This window comes from Rattus rattus, chromosome 17 (genome assembly GCF_011064425.1).
Source record: "Rattus rattus isolate New Zealand chromosome 17, Rrattus_CSIRO_v1, whole genome shotgun sequence".
Lineage (NCBI taxonomy): Eukaryota > Metazoa > Chordata > Mammalia > Rodentia > Muridae > Rattus > Rattus rattus.
This window is the reverse complement of record NC_046170.1, coordinates 42,306,046-42,326,788: the sequence shown is the minus strand read 5'-3', so window position 1 is coordinate 42,326,788 and position 20,743 is coordinate 42,306,046. Positions and strand designations below refer to the sequence as shown.

The 20,743-nt window shown below is 54.5% G+C and overlaps 1 protein-coding gene across 3 annotated transcripts in view; it reads left to right on the top strand.

Moving 5' to 3' along the window:
- The first annotated feature begins 288 nt into the window (after positions 1-288).
- The window catches only part of Cbfa2t3 (CBFA2/RUNX1 partner transcriptional co-repressor 3), a 69,015-nt gene continuing 48,560 nt past the window's right edge, over positions 289-20,743 (top strand). Inside the window, exon 1 of one of the 3 annotated variants that reach the window (XM_032887518.1) lies at positions 289-449. In XM_032887518.1, the coding sequence (XP_032743409.1) occupies positions 374-449 (76 nt within the window). In that variant the 5' untranslated portion in view covers positions 289-373. Of the gene's footprint in view, positions 450-19,720; positions 20,023-20,743 lie in introns of those variants that run through there. The other 2 variants (XM_032887520.1, XM_032887522.1) reach the window with 2 other exon arrangements.

Below are 20,743 nucleotides of genomic sequence, written 5' to 3'. Positions count from 1 at the left end.
ATTGGGCACAGCTGCAGGCCCCCCCGACCCCCACCGCATTATCACGGCGACACAGCTGGCTGCCTCACCCCTGAAGGCTGCAGGAGGACCTCCCCCATGCTGTCCCCAAGCCCGCCCCATGTCACATGAGGCCCTGAAGCCTCCCACCCTCTGTCCAGGGCCACAACCCAGTTCTGCCGGCTGCAGTGACTAGAAGGGCCTGGAGCCTCTGAGGAACAGAGGCACAGGCTCCCACACGCCAAAGCTCCCTGGCTACTCCTGTTCTTTCCAGACCCCGAGAAATCAGAAAAGGTACTTCAGGGCGGTCTCTGGAGGCTGGCCATCTCACTCCAGCTCCAGGCACCCATCAGTCTCCTGCTTCCTCGGAGGCTCCATGTCCCAAGCATCTACCACCCTGGAGAGTGGGGCACTCCTGCCAGGACCCCGGGGTCTTCACAATGGAAGTCCAGGTAAGGGGGCTGGGCAAGGGGATGGGGAAGATTAAAGGGACAGAAGCTGGAACAGGTGGAGCAGGTGACAGGAAGGTGACATCTCCAAGCTGCTGTGTGTGCGTGTGTGCCCGACTTTGTTGACAGCGTGGCTGTGTTGACCTACCTCAAATATCAACACAGTCCCCCCCCCCACCGACAGGGAAGCGTCCCTCACAGCTGGGGCAGGTGGCCCTGTAAGAGCACCAGGTGCCAAGCCTGAGTCCTGGCCCCACCCAGAGGCAGGTGCATGGCTCTGTGTAGGAGGGAATGGGCTGTGTCTTCCACCGTGGGGGCTTAGACTCAGGGGTGCTCAGAGGATTCTAAATGCAAAGCCTCCAGGCAGGATGGCTGAGGAGGTCAGGGCAGGACAGTGCAGGCCCAGGTACATTAATTTTCAGCAGAGCTGTGGGGAGAATGAAGACCTGTCTCACCCTCAGGGGTTGCTGGCTTTAGGGTAGGGGGAGGCTCGGCAAACTGTCATTTCCCCTACATCTCTAACCTCACTCCGAGAACCTCAGGGACTCAGAGATGCAAGCAGGTTGCTCCATCCCTGGCCCATGGCCACACGGCCACACTCCAGGCAGCCTTTGGACCCTGCCTGAGCCCATAGTTCTGAGTCTCACGGTGCTTGTACTGTGGCAGTCAAATCCATGTCCAGACCCCCGGCCATGGCACCCTTTTCTGCAGAGGGAACCACTGGGAGGCTCATCCAAACCTTCGGCTTCCCCAAGGCCCAGACATCCAAACCCCATGTCTCTAGAAACACACACAGGACTCAAAGTGGTGAGAAGTGCGCCGGAGGTGGAAGAAAGGCCACCTTTGGATAGGACAGTTTGGGTGGCCCTTGAAGCTCAGGGCCACAAGATGTGAACTTGGTTGTGCGTCCGATGTGGATGTGGTGTTGGTGGAGTGGAGGTGCCCGGAGCAGTCTGTATATGTCTCTGACAGAATATCCACCCACCAGTATAATGTCCCCACTTGGTGCATGCCAGTAACTCCCTAAAAACCCCACCCAAGGAGACAAACGTGGGGCTCTGCAATGCCAGAAAGCACCACCAGGGGCAGCATGGAGCTGGGCCACTGTGGGGTGTATAGACGATTAAGGTGGTTCTGGGCTGTCTGTAACCCTCCAGGAACCGGAAAATCTTGGAGACAGAACATGGGTTAATTGGCTTTGTTGACTGCCAACAACCTCTTGCCCTACAAAGCCAATACATGCAGAACAGCTAAGCCGGGGTCATGGTTAACGGCAAGAGGGTAGTAATCTGCTGTGAACTGAGACATAGTGGGCTATGGGTGAGGTGGATAGCAAAGACAAGGACTTTCATCATCCCTGTGACAGAGAAAGGAACAAAGGGACAGTACTGCACAAGGCCACCCCACCCCTTGGAGTGCTGGTGTGGCGTTCTTGTCTGTTGCAGATCCCAGAGTGCAGAGGGGCGGAAGCAGACCACATAGTGTGTTTTCAGGCTTGTGCTTATTAGGCGTCGACCGAGGACACTAAACATAGCATGGGCGCTGCGGGTCCTGGTGGTTTGGATAGTACGGTGGCTTGCTTCTGGGGAGTGAGGCCAGCAGGGTGCCGCATAGGGAGATCTTGACCGCTACCCACGGACATTGTAGCTAGAGGATCCAGATGGACTTCTCCCCTTTCCCCATCGGGTAGAGACTAAGTCAAACTTGCTGGTGTGGACTTAGGGACACAACCTTGGGCCCAGTTTGTTGAACAGGAGGTAGAGACTGTCATTCAGTGGAGGAGCCCAAGCAGAGGCAAGAGGGACAAGGTACAAAGGGACATTGGTGGCAAGGAGACCAACCCTGGGCTAGTTGGAGTCCTACTAAGCACTCTCTCCTCTTCCTTTACCCCTTCTCCCTCTCCTCTCTCCTTCTCTCTTCTCTGCCTCCTCCTCCTCTTCCTCTTCCTCCTCTTCCTCCTCCTCCTCTTCCTCCTCCTCCTCTTCCTCCTTCTCCTCTTCCTCCTCCTCCTCCTTCTTCTTCCTTCCTCTTCCTGCTCCTTCTCCATGCGTAGATTAGAGTCTACAAACCCTGAATAGAAAATATTCCAGAAAAAAACACATCTGAACTGGGTCTCTTGTGACTGTTCCTATAGGTCTGTCTGCTTGTGTTAGAGATCACGTCACCCAGCTCACACAGGACATGCACACAGGCTCTGTGCAGATTTTGGGCCACTTTGTAGGAATGACTTGGGACCATGCATTTTGGGGTTCTGGTGCAGCCAGCCCTGGAACCGTCCCTGTGATAACAAGGGATGAATGGGGGCACTGACACAGTAGCCATAGGTTCTCTCACAGGCAGGGGCCAGGCTGTCAGAGAGTCGGTCACGTCTCCCCTAGAGCATCCAGCCTGCCTCTCCCAGCTCCTGCTGGATCTAGGCACCCCTCGTCTTTGACAGCCTTGCCCACTCTGCCTGCATCTTTCTAAGGCCACCTCTCTAGCAAGGACACTGATTCCGGGATTTCAGTCATCCTAGTCTGGGTGTAGGATAGAGGGAATGTGTTGTCCAGGTCTGCTGTAAACTGCAGCTACCACTTAAAGGAAACCAGAGCCTTACTTTGATTTCAGAGAACATCCCAGGGCAACCATAGCAAAGACCAGCATAGAAGCCCACGTATATTTCTGCTTCATACTTAGCCTCCGTGTAGGCTGCCCAGTCTCTGTGCTCGTTGGTGGGAACCAGCTTTGCCAGGGATGAGGTGACTCACAGAGGAGGCAGGTTCCCAACAGACGAGAGAAGACTAATGGTGGGGGGAAAATGTCTGAGGTGACATGTCCCAAAAAGTAGAACTGTGGGGCCCATGGGAATCCGGAGAAAGCTAACAATGACCTTTGGCCCTCATCTGCTGGCACGATGGTGACCTTTGGCCTGAATCTGTGTGAGTGACTGTGATCTCTCACCCACATCTGCTTGAAATGAGGTGACCTCTGACAATATCTGTGTGAAGTAACAGTGAACCCTGACCGGTATCTGCTTAAGGAGATGGTGGCCTCTGACTCAAGTTTGTATGATGTGAAGATGACCTCTGACCCATGTTGTGCCAAAATAGCTTCATAGAGACCTTCCTGTTAGACTCACCAGCTCAGGTCCTGTGCTCCACCCTCAACCTCCAGCCCTTCTCCTTCCTTCCTCCTTCCTTCCTTCCTTCCTTCCTTCCTTCCTTCCTCAGACCTGATGTGCTTAGAAGCCTAAGCATTAGGTTGTGGTCCTGCCTCCATGTTGTCCTCTGTCTTGCTGGCCACATGGTCTCAGGAGCTTCTTTCCGTGTGAGGCTATGCCTTGAGAGATAGCAGAAGAGGATACAGAGGCTCCCTGGAGCACCCAGCATGCTTTGCTGAGCTTGCAGCCTAGACTCAGGGGCACATGTGATCAAGTGCAAGGATCTCTCCTGTGGTAAATGACACAGCCCCACAAGCTCAACAAGGGCCAGCATTGGAGCCTGGGGCATCCCTCGGTCCTACCTGGAAGCCAGAAATAGACACATGGGAGGAAAAGTAAGAGACCAGCTTGCAAAAGTCAGGCAGAGGGAGGAAGGCAGAGACCCCAGCATGAGCAGGAGAGAATGGCGGGATACGGAGGCTAAGTGGGGGCCCATCACCCGACTTCTTCCTCTTGCCGTCATGATAGACAGTGTCCCCATCCACTCACACAGAGTCCAGGTAGGGTAAGGCAAAGAAAGGCCTCTGCTGCCAATCCTAGTATTCTCTCCTCACGCCCCGGGGACAAGAAGACAGTTCCTCCTTCCAGACAGCCCTGTCATTCCCACCCGATGTATCATCTACAACAGTTAGACAAAGATGGAGACCAGGAAAATGGATATCTGTGTAGGGTGTGTGGAGGGATAAGGTGCAGTCCGGGCCAGCTTCCAAGAGAAAGCGTCCCTGAGGGGCAGCGGGTGGCTACTCCTCAGGCAAGGGCAGCTTTCAGTTCTTCCTGCAGGTCGGCAGAAAGCTTGGTGGGCAGGCTAACCTATATAAGCCTCAGGTCTCTGATCTCTGAGGTAACGTCCGTCCTGTGCTTCTTCTAGAACTGTCCACCACCTCAGTGAGGGAAGCCAGGGGAAGAGAGAAAGTGCTCTCTCTAAAAATGATCCACCCACATGGGAGCTGGTAAATTCTCCACGAAACGCCCAGACGAGGGAATACCCATCCCAGGAGGGCCACTCTGAAGGGCAGGGACCGCGCCCAGGGAGGCTCTCGCTACTCTCTTAACTGAGCAAGACTGTTTGCTGTCCACCGGAAGAGCGATGGATCTGGCAAACACGGGCACCCGTCTGGCTGCTGTGCAAACACCCAGGGCCTTTGCACAGTCTTTCCAGCAGCTGGTCCTTGCACTTCCTCTACCCGATCAGTCCCATGGTGTTTCCTAAATTTATCTGTGGCGTATTGTCTGCCCTTCTCAGTTGCATTCGGCTCCATAGGGTTGGGTCTCAGGCTGTCTGGACTGACAGAAGGGTGTGCCTAGCGCTGGTAAGGAAGATGGGCTGTCCGTGGACATTCAGCTATGACAAGATCACGAAACATAGCTTAGATTGTGAGTGTCCCTAGACGCAGGAGGCAGACATCACCAGGGGCTGCAGTGCTAGTGGAGAGAGAGAGAGAGAGAGAGAGAGAGAGAGAGAGAGAGAGAGAGAGAGAGAGAGAGAGAGAGAATGACTTCTTGGTCATGGCTGCAGGGATGCCCCTTCTGCTGTGTCTGCTGTTGGCCTCCAGGTTCTAGCTGAGCTGCAGCCTGGAGACACATTGAACCTCTTAGGAAGCAGATCCCAACCTCCACCAAGGTAAAGGGACAGGAGGCACAGTAGCCTCCTGCAGTTGAGGGACATCTCCCCGGGAGGATATAAGGGGCAGCCGTGACATGGGTGATGGTAGTGTCCTTTTGAGGCCCAAGAACCACAGTAGACTTTACCTCAAGCTTGGTCTCTCATTTTCCTACCTTCTCATTACCACGTTGCTCACAGAGGAGGACACAGAACCATCGAGAGGAAGTGCCTACGCGGCAGTGAGCTGACACCAGGCTATCCCTACCCAACCCCTGCTCCCTTCCTGCCACCAGCACACAGAAAGGCCAAGTGACCTGCCCAGGCTCAAACAGCAAGTCCTGGCCAGGGTGGACTCAGGGTCCTCCCTGTGGGGCTCATCTATAAGAGAAAACATGAAGAGAGGCATAATCTTAGGAAAGGGACCCCCTTGGCTCTGACTCCTCCGTGTGGGAGTCCGTCTCAGCAGCAGCTTGGCTCTAGAAGGTCTCTTAGAATACCAAGCATGCCCCGAGGGTAGAGGAGGGGAACAGAGTTGAACTTGGGCCTCTTGAAGCCAGGCTCATACTAATGATGTAGCTTGTGTCCTGGCTCCATCCGCCAGGCTTAGCCCATATCCCGCCCCCGCCCCCCAAGCTTCAGAGACTCTGCAAAGAGAAAGCCACACTGTTTCCATATTCTGTGAGCTGGGCTTCCGGGCCTGTAGAGTGTGAAGGTGGACCAGACTTTAAAGATGGGAACCAGTGCCACCTGCCCCCACACCTGACTGGGACACAGATGGTGACAAGCCCGCTCAGAGAGCTTGCAGTGAAACTGGGTGAGGAGAGACCCATCCTGGTACAGGGCCTGGCCCCCTCGTCTCAGCCCCATCTCTCCCTCGTCACTTCCTAGGGTTCCCAACTCCCACCCCACCATGACTGGTCCTGAACATATTGGGGAGGAGCCACAAGGCCGTGCCAGAGCCAGGAGGAACTGGGAGTCCACCCCACCCTCCAACCCAGGTGCATTCTGAGTATCTGGAAAGCCCCGACTCTGGAGGGGGAAGGCAGAGGGCTGGTGGAGGGGGTCGGGTGGCCCCGTGCTGTGTCTATGCAGCCTCAGGCACCCTTCACTTTAACCCCTGGGCCAGTGCACCTGTGTTCCCAGGACAGCAGGGCCTGCTGGGCATGTATGGTTCTACCAGAGCCCAGAGGTCTTCAGAACGTTCTTTAGCACCCCCATGGCCCTAGCTGCTGTTCCCCACTGCTCCATCCTATGAAGAGAGAAGGAGAATGGTTTCCACATGAACCCCCAGGGAAAGGAGTAGAGGCCCAGGTGAGGCTGCTGTGTTTGCTGTGGCCACACCCTGAGGCTTGCCTTCCCAGCTACACTGTGGATCTCCCATCTGTTCCGCTTGTTCTGTGGAACCCTTCTAATGCTCTTGACGGCAGGCAGGACTTGCAGGATCATCACGGAACCCCCCGTGCCCAGCCAGTATTCTCATTGTAAAATGGGGACAGTAACTGTGTAGCTTTTCCCCCCGATCCATGCAAGCCACCAAGTGGGCAGCGCCAGCACCCAACAGGGCATAAGAACCCTCTGATGCTCCCATTCGGTCTACAGCATTGCTCCCGGGCACTATAGTGTTAACTTGTCACAGGAAGAGCACTATGTCCTCTGCTTTCTGCCTTCTGTCCTGGTTCCCATGGAGGCTGCTGGTCCCCAGGGTGGGCATACCACATAACCCCACATGTTCTTTCTCTGCTTCCCTGTTGAGAATTGAGCCCCTGACTCGCCTGTCACAAAGATGCTCACATAAGAGTCCTTTTCCTTAAGCCCACATCCAAACACAGAGGCCACATCCTGGCCTTTAGCAGAGGCCCAGATCTGAAGAGTCTATGGGTATTGACTGCTTTCAGGGGAAAGAGGCTGGATTCACCACCACCACCAGGGATTCGCCCCTGGTCCCATAAGACAGAAATGCAGAGCCACCATTCACAAAAGGTTTTCACTGTGCCATCCAAGTGCCCGATGAGAATTCGTGATGATCCTGCAAGCCCTGGCAATAGATCCTCAGGCCTGAAGGACTGGGTACTTGACATTAAGTGGGCTGGATGCCTGGCAAGGCTGGCAGGCTGAGTCAAAGTCAGCCTGTCCCAGGTGTGGGAGAGCCATGGTGGATGCCCAGCTGTGCTGAGCGGGTGGGAGAGGAGCCAAGCGTTCTATGGGCACACAATCCAATTATCAGGCTCTGCCCACTGGCAGGTCACTCACAGATGTCTTCTGACCCTGCATGGCGTAACCTACCCTGGTCACCCTGTTAGTCAACAGCTCCTGGCTAAGTCACTTCAGGGAGACCCAGCTGGTGGAGCCGAGACTGCAGGCTAGTGCACACTATGCTTAGGGACCTGGCAAAGTCTACGTAGTGGCCTGTGGGAATCACCTCAACCCTGCCCCCAGGGCAGACTAAAGAGGAAAGGCTGCTCAGTCCACTGCGTGGGTGGACAAGGGGAATTCTGACCTTCCCGTGGATTCTCTGTGCGGGCCCAGGCCTCCTCTCCACAGGCTATGTTTAGCATTGGTCAGTGGGGGAGGGACTGCCCATTCCAGGAGCCAGTGGTCCTGTGGTACTTTTTTAACTTTGGACTTGCACGGTCTCTAAAATATTTGTTCACACAGTTACAAAATGGCCTCACTTAGCTCGGTCACACAAGATCTTCGGCTGTTTCTCTTTTAATGGACAACAGCGGTCCCAGTGTCCACTGGAGGTTTCATGGGTTCATTATGCTTGTGGTTTCACCACTGAGTCACGTAGATCAAGGTGGAAAGCATCTCACACGCCACACAAAGGCATGCACTGACAAGTGCCACACACCCCATAGGAGATATGACAGTATCCTAGCAGCAGCACACGGGGACTCCGTTATCCGGTCAGCATCTTGTGTCAAGTATTGCTCTGAACCAGTGGCTGGACGTAGGACCTTAGTGAGGGTGCCCAGTGGAGTATGGGCAGAAGGGTGGATGTATGTTTGATGAGGGTATGATGTGCGTATGTATATGTACAGAGAGTGGAGAGGTGGATGATGGATGGATGGATATGGAGTGGTAGATGGTAGAGGATGATGGTGTGGATGGGTAGTTGATAATGATTGTATCGATGAACAGATGGATGGATAGAGGATGAATACGTGAATGGGTAGATGGGTGGTTGGGTGATGAATAGGACGGATAGATGATGACAGATGGATGGATGGATGAGTGGATGGATAGATGGATGGATGGATGGATAGATGATGAATCTTATATTTTTATCTCCTGTTGGGAAACCAGGAAGACTTTAGACCCTGGTTTAAGCAGGATGCCTTTGAACTGAAGATAGCAGATAGCCTACTCAGGTACTATACACAGTTTACCTGATGCCACATAGCAAAAGCCCGAAAGCACATAGTCCAGCTGGAAGAGCAATGACACCATCTGGTACCCAGGTACCTTCATACTGTTGGCTTTTCCATCCTGGCTCTTGAAGATTCCTAGATATAAACTAGCTACTTACAGCCTGTTTGTGGCCCACTCGTTACCTTTTCACCAGAGCCATGATCCTCTATGTCAGGTACAAAGACCCTCTTCCTCACCATCCCGTCTGAGCCACAGAGCAATGCCTCTCCACCATTAAAGTCTACTGAAGAGGCACACAAAAGTCTAAAGGGTCCAGAACCCAAAGAAAGGTCTATTTATCCCTCCACCTTGCCTCTACCCACTCCCAACCCCAGACTCTACCACAGGTCTCAGCACACACACACACACCCCAAGACAACTTCTCCTTCCCTTCCTGGAACAGTTCTCCTCCCAGCAGCCACACTGCCCTCAGCTTCTCCCCAACAGTTTCAGGCCCTGCAGTAATTTTAGATCCCAGCCACACCCAGAGCTCCCCCTCAGAGAGGTCACCTTGCCTTGGGGAGGCTGTACTCCCTGAGCACCTTCGAACACACTGAGTCAGAGGCTTCAAGGCGCTCCCTGAAGCCCCGCTTTGACTAAGGTGGTATCACCCAGCTGTTTCTCACAGTGCACCTCAGCTGTCCCTCCCAGGCTGTAGTCAGTACAGGCCATACCTCTGCCCATCTGTTCTCAGAGCAGTTGCTGTTTTAGAAAAGAAGCCCGGTTACCCGGGCTGTCACTTCTTGTCCCTTCCTTCTCTAACCGCTACTAACTAGCTCTCTGCCTCTGTTGGGTTTTCCTGTTGTGGACACCTCTCCTTTGTAAAAGATTTATTTGTTTATTTTATGTATTCGAGCACACTGTCACTCTCTTCAGACACACCAGTAGAGGACATCAGATCCCATTACAGATGGTCGTGAGCCACTATGTGGTTGATGGGAATTGAACTCAGGACCTCTGGAAGAGCAGTCAGTGCTCTTAACCACTGAGCCATCTCTCCAGCTCCCTCTGGGCATCTCTTATCAAAGACATCATGTGTCTTCCGTTGGTGGGGGGGGCACTTCTCATTTCTTTCACCTAGTGCCATGTTTTCAGTGTCACCCATGTGTGGTGTCTCGGTGCTTTGTTCCTTTATGAATAGCCTCCCACCTGGTGGGCTATGTCTCTTTTTTTAGTTTATCTGCACTTCACTCTGTCTGAGGAGAAGCCATCCCCACCACCTACAGGCTACGTGTCTCCTTCAGTAGGTCTTTGTTTACCCAGTACGCACAGTGAGGGCAGTGGTCATGGCAGAGTGGTAGGAGGTAGCATTGCGGCCTGGCTGTCCCTTTACCTACCTTGCACTGGACGTGGAGGGGCACCACTATCCCTACACAAGCTCTGATTCTGTTGACACTCTGTGAACTGATGGCCATGAATCTGGGATAGGGGGTGCATTCCTGGAAGTCCATAGTGTTACCCAGCAGGCTGTGAGAGAGAGGTGAGGGGTGGAGACATTTCTTGAGTAGTTCTGACTAGGATCCTTCTCCAAGGACAATGGCTGGGTCTCCAGGCATGTATGTAGGTTAAAAGCTCTTCAGGAAAAAAGGTGAGTACCTCTTGAGGGTCCTCAAGGGGTCCCGATGAGCAGATGGCTTTGGACACCCCAACTGGAGCATCAGAGTCCCAAGAGACTCTTATTCCAGGTTGACCCATACCTGGGTGCTCCAGACCTCAGATTTAGGGCACAGCTATGTGCTATGTGTCTGAGGCTAAAGCGAACTTGGACATGATAGTAAACGCCTGTGATAAATCCCAGCACTCAGAAGTCAGAGGAGAGAAGCTGGCTGCCAGTTCCAAGCTAGCTAGGATACATAGTTCCAGGATTTGTTACTTACTTTCCCAGTTGCTGTAACAAAATACCCGACAAAAAGCAACTTAAGGAAGGAAAGGTTTGCTTTGTCTCACAGCCTGAGGGTGCAGAGTCCCTCACCACCAGGTAGTCATGGAGATGAGAGAGAGAGGCAAGAGGTGTCTGGTCACATTGTGTCTGCACCCAGGAAACACAGAGCTGGCTGCTGGAGTTCCTCTCACATTCTTTCTGTTTAGTCTGAGACACCTGCTCCTGCACCCACTGTGACTGTGGCCATTGAAGTTGGTGGCAGGAGGAGGGGTATCAGATTGTGAGGCAGAAGCTTTCTAAGGGAGACATCGGAAAATGGTCACGACTCAGCAGGGTTTGTCTTATGCATGTGTCATAAGCTAATTGTCCCAGGTAGCTCAGGATTTAGAAACAGACCTTCTTCCTCAGATGCAGGACATGGCACAGAGGGGGAGTGTTCCAGCTGTTATCTGCACAGGGGAAGGAATGGGACAGGCCTCCCTCCCCAGCTCCTGGCTTTCCTAATCCTATCCTCCATATGTTCACCTGGCAACCAACATCAACTCGCATAGACAGTGCCCCTAAAGCCCCAAATGGGACCCCTAAACTTTACCAGACCCATAGACAGCTTCTCTTGTGACATAGGAAGGTATGACAGTCAGCTCTGGTCAGGATGGTGGTGTCCTTGGGCTGACCATCCCTCTGGCATCCTCAGGACACTGAGGGAACTAGGGCAATAGAGAAAATGGGTCCCCTGGAGCTGCTGCAGAGGCTGGACTAAGCCCAGACCAGGCGGGGGAGGCAAGTCAGCCCCTCGGCAAAACCCAGCGTTTTGGATTAACATTCACGGGATGTCGTCAGCCAAACAAACGCAAATGTTTACTTTCCCAGCGGTAAATTACAACTTCAATAGACAGAAATTGAGGTCCTGGGCCTTGAAAAGCAGTGACAGGTGCCTTGTCCCTGGATGGTCACACGGCCTAAAAGGGTTGAATCTAAGTGCCCCCGGCTCATTCACAGCTCCCTGCTGCCTTCCCCCCACACCTCAGATTTGTGCTGCCCACCGAACACATTCCCAGGTCCTCAGCACACCCAGTAAATGGCACAGGAGCCCAGGACCAGCTCTCCAGGCACATAACTACTCTCTATCGTGTGACTGTCATCTCCCTCCACCACTGGCCTTGTCCCCAGCACCCTTAGAAACTCTAAGAAGGACACAGGACAGAAACCACACAATCTAGTGTGACCTCCCGTGAGGTGACTGGAACAGCAATGCCTAGAGCCTCAGCTCTTGTCTCTGGTCCTTTCTGTGCTCCCACTGATATGGGAGTGCCTAGGCAGAGCAAGAGAGGGAGGTGGGGTCTTCTGCCATTATGTCTTGACCCCTCAGGCCATACCCCAGAAACCCAGCTCTTGCCCACACGTGACCATCACAGCTGCAAGGCACCCCAGTAAGGCAAGGATAGGCAGGTGGGGTAGCTCCCGTACACTTTGGATGGTGTTTCCCTAATCGTGTTGGGTTGTTTCACATAAAAACCCTGCAGAGGCTCCTGGCCACTTTGGCTACACGCCCCTCTGACCAGCAGAAGTTATGGTCTTATAAGATTGAGAGGCAGGGAAATTGGGTAGAATACATCGTGTCCTAGAGAGCTGGGGAGTATGGGGTGCAGGTTTCCCTGAACCTTCCCTTCTCCAAGGCTCAGTTTCCTTATGTGCAAAGTTGATGAATTGTCTGGGGAGCTCTGAGGTCTCTTCACACTGTAGTGAGCATCCTCAACCCCTCTCCCTGGACGCAGGGCATTGCCTGGGAGTCCAGGATGAGTCTATGGACTTGCTGGGATTATGAGGGGATCAAGTAGTATAGTGAGCACAGGAAGTGACCTCCCCAACTTAGGCACCAGGTACAGCGCTGTCCTTGCTTGAGCAAGTGGGGACATTAATTGACATAGATCAGGCCAAGCTGGGCCGGCGGATACTTACTTATTCTGTCATTTTTGTTCAGTGGCACTGCCCTTGCACAGTCCTAGTGCTGAAGGGTCCTGACATTTTTTTGCATCTTGGCATCCAGAAGGGGCAGAAAGCCACGAGCTTTGCTGTTGAGGGCCTCCTCTGAATCAAGAAGAACCCACAGATCTGTAATCCTGGGGACAAGAGAGAGAAAGGTTTCTCAGGGGATCTGTTGAAGCTGGGCAGGACCCGCATGGAGAATGTACGCCTGCAAAATGTTCTAGCTGGAGTGTCTGTGGAACTGGAGCTGGAGGGCTATGGAGGAGACAGCTCAGGAGCTGGGCCTTATCTGGAGCTGGAGGGGACAGCACCAGCCTCCCGTGTCATACTCTCCCATGCAGATGGATGGAGAGAGAAGCTCCCACCACCAGGTCTGGCTCCAGTGATAACAAACGTCCTGTCAGCGGCAGACACCGTGGGTCGGGAGATCATCAGCTGCCTGGGCTTGATGGATGAGCTGTGGTGGCTTCTTGTGCTCCCAGCAAGTCCGTTCCCATCATAGCAGGCGCCGGGTTCCCAGAGCCTCTCGGCTCTGAGTGTGCAGTGGAAGGACAGACAGGTGTGGGCCTTTCAGGATTCTGGGGTTACAAGTGACAGAAACCAGCTCCAGGGAGTTGGGCAGACATATGTGTAGCAGGAGGCTCAGCCCTTGTCCTCCTCCTCTATCCATTCTGCTCCGAGTCCCAGCAGATAACCCTGGGCAATTCTGCCATTACCTCCCTGTACAGCCAGAGCATCGGTGGCTTTTCTTGTTAGTCAAAACGATCCCAGGGAAGGACTGTGAGTGCCCCGGTGGTCACCCTCCCTCCTTCTCTGAACCAAGTGCTCACATATGGTCAAGGAACACGGGCAGAGCTGGGGTTGCTGAAATGGCACCGAGGCAGGTGGTCTCATTGATTAGGGTGAGGTGCAAGCTGGAATTTAAAAGCAAAAATAGTACCAGGGGGGCCATTACAGTTGTGCATACCTGTAACCCTAGCAACCTGGACTACATAGTAAGCACTAGGCTAGATAAGACGAGTTAAATAGCAAGAATGTATGTATGTATATATGTATGTATGCATATGTATGCATGTATATATGTATATGTATGTATATATATATATATTAACCACAAAATCACAAACAGGACAGTAGAACAAAGCATGTGCATAAAATATTCTGAAAAGAAGACAGAGTTAGAACAGTTGCTGGGGAGCGGTGTGAAGGGAGATGAGGTCCTGGAGCCCTTTGTGAGTGTGGGGAGTGGTACTGTAGGCCAGAAATGGCAAAGTGGGGGGCGGGGGGGAAGCAGCCAAACTGGACCCCGGAGCACAGCAAGGAACAGGCAAGCCATGGACAGACCCAGATGAAGAGGGAGGAATCAGGACACAGTGAGAAGGAGGTTCAGGGGGAGCCCCAGCTTAAGGCCGAAGGGTGGCCACCCCACTTTATCTTCTTGTGGAATTTACTTATTCATACACTTTCCCAATTTGTATTTTTGTTTGCACTTAATTCATCCACCATCTACCTATTATGCATCTATTTGTCTGTCTGTCTGTCCATCCATCCATCTGTCCGTCTGTCCATCCATCCGTCCATCCATCCATCCATCCTCTCGGCATGTGTGTGGAGATGAGAACTGTCTTTTTGTGACAGGGTCTCTCATGGGCCCAGAGTTTGCCAAGTGGGCCTCAGTGGATGGCCGGTGAGCACCAGGAGTCTGTCTTCCCCTCCGATGCTGGGATTACAAGCACCGCCCCCCACACCTGGCTTCCTTTTATTATTGTTACTTTTTGACGTGGGTCCTGGAGCTCAAACTCATGTCCTTATGTTTGTGAGGTGAGTGCTTTACTAAGCACCACCTCAGCCTTCTTCTGCTTTCTCGTTCTGGTGTCCTGTATCCTTTAGTCCTTTGGACTCGTGTCCCAGCCTGTCTCTCATCTTTCACGGTGACTCAAGCCCCCAGGGAGTGCAGAAGCTGCCACCATTACACAGTCAGATGTGTTATTCTTGCACTGCTGCGATGACTTACAACCGTTCCAGACACCCTTGTCTCCTAATGGGCACGGTGTCTTGTACTTCACACTGTACTCTTTAGCTACGGGAAGTCCATTTTTGCAAGTGAACTGGGAAACACATAGTATATTTTTTTTCACAGTGGGACCTGGTCCTGATATAGTCTGCAAGAGAGCTCCACATCTCTGGGGACATCACATGGTACCCGGCCATATCCCCACTTCTTGGCATGCATATCAGCTGGTTGCCACAAGTGTGCTTGGCAGCGTCTCATCGGACGCTGAGCAAAGACAAGAGAACAGGACCTGTATTTGGTCCTCTTGACACATGTATGGCTGTGGCTCCTACTGACCACAGGGCTTAGAGTCACATGCATTCTCTCTCTCTCTCTCTCTCTCTCTCTCTCTCTCTCTCTCTCTCTCTCTCTCTCTCTCTCTCTCTCACACACACACACACACACACACACACACACACACACACACACACTCCTCGCACACCCTCCAGCCTAGAGGAGAGTGAGAGAAGAAACAGTAGCTTGGGAGCTCTCGCAGTGCAGAAAGTGTTCCAAAACGAGAAAAACAGAGCAGGCACACAAGGGACACAGAACGCCACTCAGCAGGGCACTCGAGGGACATGCACAGCCACTCAGCTCCATGGTACTGCTGTGTGCCCCCTTTTCCCAGGGTATCCTCTTGGGTCTTCCCTAATCTTCGTCCTGCTCTCTCCTCTTCATTCGGTGCCATAGCATGGCTCCGTTTCTCCTGTGTTCACTAGAGGACCACCATGGCACAGTGAGGGTCTGTGTCTTGTTTCACAGCCGGCCAGGGTGGGGGATGGGTCTTCCAAGTTCTCTCATTTTTTTAGACAGTGTCAGGAATGGTAGAGGCTTGGGTAGGCGAATCCTAATGCATCACTTTCGGGATCAGTCTCCTGTCTCTTCATAACAATGGCCAAAGTGTCCCACAAACGAGCATCACCCTGGGCATTCCTGCAGAGCTGTCTACGGTGTCAGCGCCTATGGTTTTTCCCAAATCTTGTTCTTGCATACAGATGAGAAGCAGAGTCTAGCTACCTCATCCCACGGGTCTTAGCAGACAAGGGAGGTGCATGTCTTCCTGCCATTAGAGGCCATCAGTCCCTCCGAGAGAGAGAGAGAGAGAGAGAGAGAGAGAGAGAGAGAGAGAGAGAGAGAGAGAGAGAGAGAGGTCTGTGGAAGCTTCCTCTCTGACGTCAGAAGATCCTATAGGAAGGTGCATATGGAGAGTTCTGGGTGTGGAACAGGAGTTGCCAATGTGAGAGAGATCTGTGCTGCAGCTACTGTGGTGTGTGCAGTGCCTCACTAAGGCCATGTCTGAGCCACTCCGCCCCTCACCCTTCTGTCAAAGCTCGCCTTTCCAAAAGCTCACACTTGTTCCTTCTGCTATCTGGAAGGGACAGAGGCAGCCATCTGTCCAGCCTCCTTTCTTGAGACTGTCATATGTGGTTGGCCCTAAGGTTATGGGGGGGGGGGCGGTGAGAGCAGCCAAAGGGCTGAGGCTAAGCCAGAAAGGTCAGAAGACAGGTGGGGGAACCAACAGGGCGGAGGTTTCTGGGTGAAGCTATAACCCATCCCAGCCATGACCACAAGGCCTGAGTCTCCCAGGGCCAGCTTCCTCATCTGCAGAAAGACATCATTCCCAAGCCAGTATATGAGAAGCATCTGAACAGGAGGGTGGCGGGAGATAGCTCTTTCTAGAGCTGCGCTGTTTGAAATGGCTTGGCCAGAGGCTGTCTTCTGTCCAGCCTAGATCTGGAATTTCGGCTACGTGGATCTGTACACACTATGATCCCTCGTTTTACCTAGAGAACCTGACCACACGACCCCTTCATCTCATCGCCCCCCCATCCCCCTCATCCCCCTCATTCCCTCTCATCCCCTCATCCCTCCCCCTCATTCCCCTCCCCCTCCTCCTTCTCCTTCTCAGTAGTGACTCTTGAGATAGCCCAGGCTGGCCTGGAATTCACTATCTTCCTGCTTTGGCTCCCAAATGCTGGGATTATAGTCAGTGGACACTGCCCCTGGCTAAGCCTTGTTGAACAGAATAGAAAGGTGCATCCCAGAGAGAGGAACTGTGGAGGCATCCAGGTGCCAGACCTGAGCCCACCCCCCTATGCGTTTTCAATGGCCCCATACCCTTTGCTATGTACATGAGGTGTTTAAAATGTCGTTGATGTCTCTATTTTACTCTCCCCGGCTTTTTAAAATAAAAAAGTAGGTTGGGGATTCAGCTCAGTGGTAGAGCGCTTGCCTAGGAAGCGCAAGGCCCTGGGTTCGGTCCCCAGCTCTGAAAAAAAGAACCAAAAAATAAAATAAAATAAAATAAAAAAGTAGATTTGATCCGATTGGGCAGATTTGGACTTACAGAAAGACTGATCCAAAGGCAGAGCTGTCCCTGGGTCCCCACAACATCCGCGGTGCCCCTTGTGTAGGGCACTGGCACTGACTGAGGAGGGGATAGAGACACTATTACTCACCAGAACTCACCTTTACCGTGAGGTCCACTCTTTGAGTTGTGAATTCTGTGTGTTTAGTTAAATGTCTAACGATGGTGTCCACCAGCAAAATGTCACCCTGAGCTAGGAGTCATGAGAAAAGGAGGTGGCTACCCTTTCAGGGACTCAGGATGGCAGAAGCAACCCAGGTGTAGCTGGAAGTGTTGGGCATTGAGATTGTTTTTCTCAGAGAAAGGGTGTCTGTTCCAAAGAGAGCCCCCAGCTGCAGGTCAAAGCACCTGGACCTGGTGTCGGCTCTGTGCCGTGAGCCTGGCCAGGCGCAGCCGCTCTCAGAGTCTCTCGGGAAGCAGGGACCAGATAAAGGTAGAGCTGTGCTTTACTGGGGAAAGCCACGATACCATAAGTAAAAGAAAGTGGCTCCTTTGAACTGAACCAAGCCCTTGCCTCTACAGACAATAAACACAGTAAAAGCTTCAGGCAGCACCTGGTTTCCTGACCCACTGCCTCTAAAGCGTCCACGTAGTCCCTGATGCTCAGTGATTCTTTGTTGTTCTGAGGTGTGTTCGTCTTGCCGATGGACTGTTTACACAGCGTGAGTTGAGAGCTTCCATAAGGTAACCGGAGAGTGCCTAAGAGCACTGTGAGCTAGACAGTTCCACAGGGAACCAGTCCTTCCCGAAGTAGCCGGGAGGCCAAGCGGGCAAGAGACTTGGCTTCTCTGAGTAACAAACAGGTTCTGGAAACATCTTTCCAGCTAGTGGAAAATGGAGGGACAACAGCTGTCAGGACTCATAGTGACTGTGTTGCAGTGGGGCCGGCCCACTCCATACAAAGGAGCCCTCAGGGCCTCCACCATCTCCTCCCTATGCAGCAGACATAGCTGTCTCAGGAGAGCTTCCTGGGTGGGAGGTTTACCTATCACATTGAATTCTGTCCCTTCAGCAGAGGTTGTGAGCACCTTTCTTAAGTCCAAACCACACAGTGGCCACTTACCACAAAACAGATATGCCACCCAGGAGCACGAGGTGGGAAAGCCCACAGCCCAACCTGAGGGCCTGGCTCCTGCGTCACCTGAGCTCCCAGAGACCGGCTTAAGAGTTCTGCTGTGAAGTCACTCTGCCTAGCCCACTCACTCTGCACGACAGTGTGTCTCTGGAGAGAACTGTCCTCTGTATCCCCTGTGCACATGGCACTCTAGCAATCACACGGCTGGTGTCCATAATGCCTGCGGTCTCAAGCCATGCAGCCAATCCTTCTAGATCCACATTCCTCTCTGAAATGGACTCAGGACCCTCCAACCCTCTATAAGATACGTGGCCAGGTACAACCCTGAAGAGAGATCTGAAATTGTGGACATTTTTATAGGTGCCAGATGAGCATCCTCCACAAAGGGAGCTCTGGGAGATCAAGGAGGCCAGATCCCACCCTGGGGCGGGGGGGGGCGGCGGCGGGGGGATGGTGCAGGAACGATTTTCAAGAAGGCAGAGGTGGACCCCTGAGAGGATCCCCAACTGGGGAAAAACAAGCCATTAAGGCAAGCCTGGAAAGAAAGGGGAAAAAAATTTTTGGCACAGTGCTAGATTATTTTATCCTTCGCATGCAAATTTATGCCTAATGAGATGAAAATCAAGGCCCCTGCTGATCTGAAGTTCTGGTCCCTTGTCTCTGCAGACAGTGACCCTGGGTCTCTCCTTAGTCTCAAAGAAGCAACGTGTGAGTGAGTGAAACATTGGGAAGGGAAGGAAAGGAAGTGCAGCGAGTTTGCTCAAATGTACCAACCAGAGGAATGCATGGGACTTGTCGCGAGGCGCCTTGAGGGAAAGTGGGGTAAAGTGGGTGGGGAGCAGGCTCAGAGGAAGAAGAGAAAGTAGGACGCGGACAAGCAGAAGCAGCAGCGGCTGGGGGCTTTTCCTCAGGTTGACATTAAAATGAATGATATGCAAACGAATGCAGAGCATATGCGAACGCCGGCCCCGATGGCAGTGGGGAGAGCGGGATCCTGAGCCCACTTGCCGCAGGTCGCCTGGAGCCTTGGGGACCAAGGCCGAGCGCGGCGGGCGGAGCGCGCCCCCTGCCGGCAGAACGCGCAGGTGGCCCGGGTCCCCCGAAGGGCTTGCGAAGGGGGTGAGGGGGGTGCGGCGGCCGAAGGAGGGGCGCCCGCCTCCGGTCCCGGAGTAGACACCGCGGCTCCGGGAGCAGCGAGGCCGTCGGGCTGCGACTGCTCCCAGGTGGGTGTGCGCGGTGCGCTCAGCTCGCCCGCCCTCCCGGGGCGCGGCCTGCGCGGGGCGGGGGCGCACAGCGAGGAGTCCGCCCCGCACCGGGTTGCCCCGCGCCGCACGCATTGGCTACGCGCTGGGACTCCTCGGCCCGCTCCCACTCCACGGCCCCGCTCTCCTGCATCCACATGGGGGTCCCACGCGCGGCCTGGCGCTCCTGGGGTCCCTACGTCCTGAGTCGGATCCCATAGCCAAGTCCGCCGGGCGCGTCCCGGGACCCCTCCGCCACCCGGGCGGTGGAGGCGGGAGCCGCTCTGGGCGTTGGGCGGCGCCGGGCGCACGGAACCGGGCCTCTCTCCGGCGGCCGGCGCCCCGGGGCGGAGCGAGCGCGATGGGCGTCGGGCTGGAGGCAGGTGGCGCAGCGGTGGCGGGGCGCGGGGGCGGGGGCGGAGCGCGCGGGGGCGGGGGCCGCGGGGCTCCGTGAGACGCGCGGGCGAGCGCGCGGCAGCAGAGCCGAAGGCACGGCGGCTGGACCCGGCGGCCGCCGAGGCCGAAACCGCCCGGGCGGCGTGCGGGCTTTGTTCCCGCGCTGGGGGCCGAACGCACTCGGCATGGCCCAGGCGGTCGCCCCGCGCGCCAGGACCCCGCCGCGCGCCTGAGCCCCGCGCAGCGCGAGAAGACAGCGTGCGGATCGCCCCCAAGTTATGGAGGTGGCGACCCAGTGAGAAGGAAAAGCCACTTCGGGAGCCGGGTTGCGAGAGAGCTACGGTCCTCTGGAGCTCCAGACCGTAAGTGCCGCCTCTGCCCCGTTCAACACCACCGCTGTCACCCTACTTTGCCGGTGGCTGCCATCACGGGGGTCCTCACTGTGCACCCCCGTTTCAGCCCCGCCACTTTACAAAGTTCGTGCCCACGGTAGGGTGGAGCCAACTCTGCCCACTCATTTGACTGAGTGCAGCCACCCTAGGTGAGCAGACAGCTCGACCTGTCCAGAGTGCGTGTGGTTGATCTTTAGGTGGGAGCTGAGTCGGTGGGGTTGTATGGGCTCCCCAACCACCACCCACAAGCGCCCCCTGGGGTGCTGGGTTTCCTGACAAAGACTGGTAGCCTGAATGACAGGGCTCAGAACTGACGGGAGAAGAGGGCAACCTTCCTGGGAGACAGTGCTGGCAGGAGAGGGTCTGCTGCTTTCTCCAGCCCTTCCCCCTCTGATTTTGGTCCCTGGATCAGCCATTAGGGCCTTGGGGCTGAGCATCCTTCCTGATGGTGGGGAGGGGATCCTGACCGCCCTCCCTGGGGTCCTGACAGCCAGGTGCAGGCACAGCCTCCGGCTCTGATCCTTCTCACAGGCTTTGGGAACGGTCCATCTGTGTGTAGGGCAGGCCCAGAGCCAGGCTGTGGGAACAGCGGGGAGGAGGTGTGAGGAGGTGTGAGCACCGCGGAGGGACAGATGGCTGGAGATTCAGCCGGAGTCGGGCTGACTAAGGTGGAGCAGAAGGCAGCCAAGCT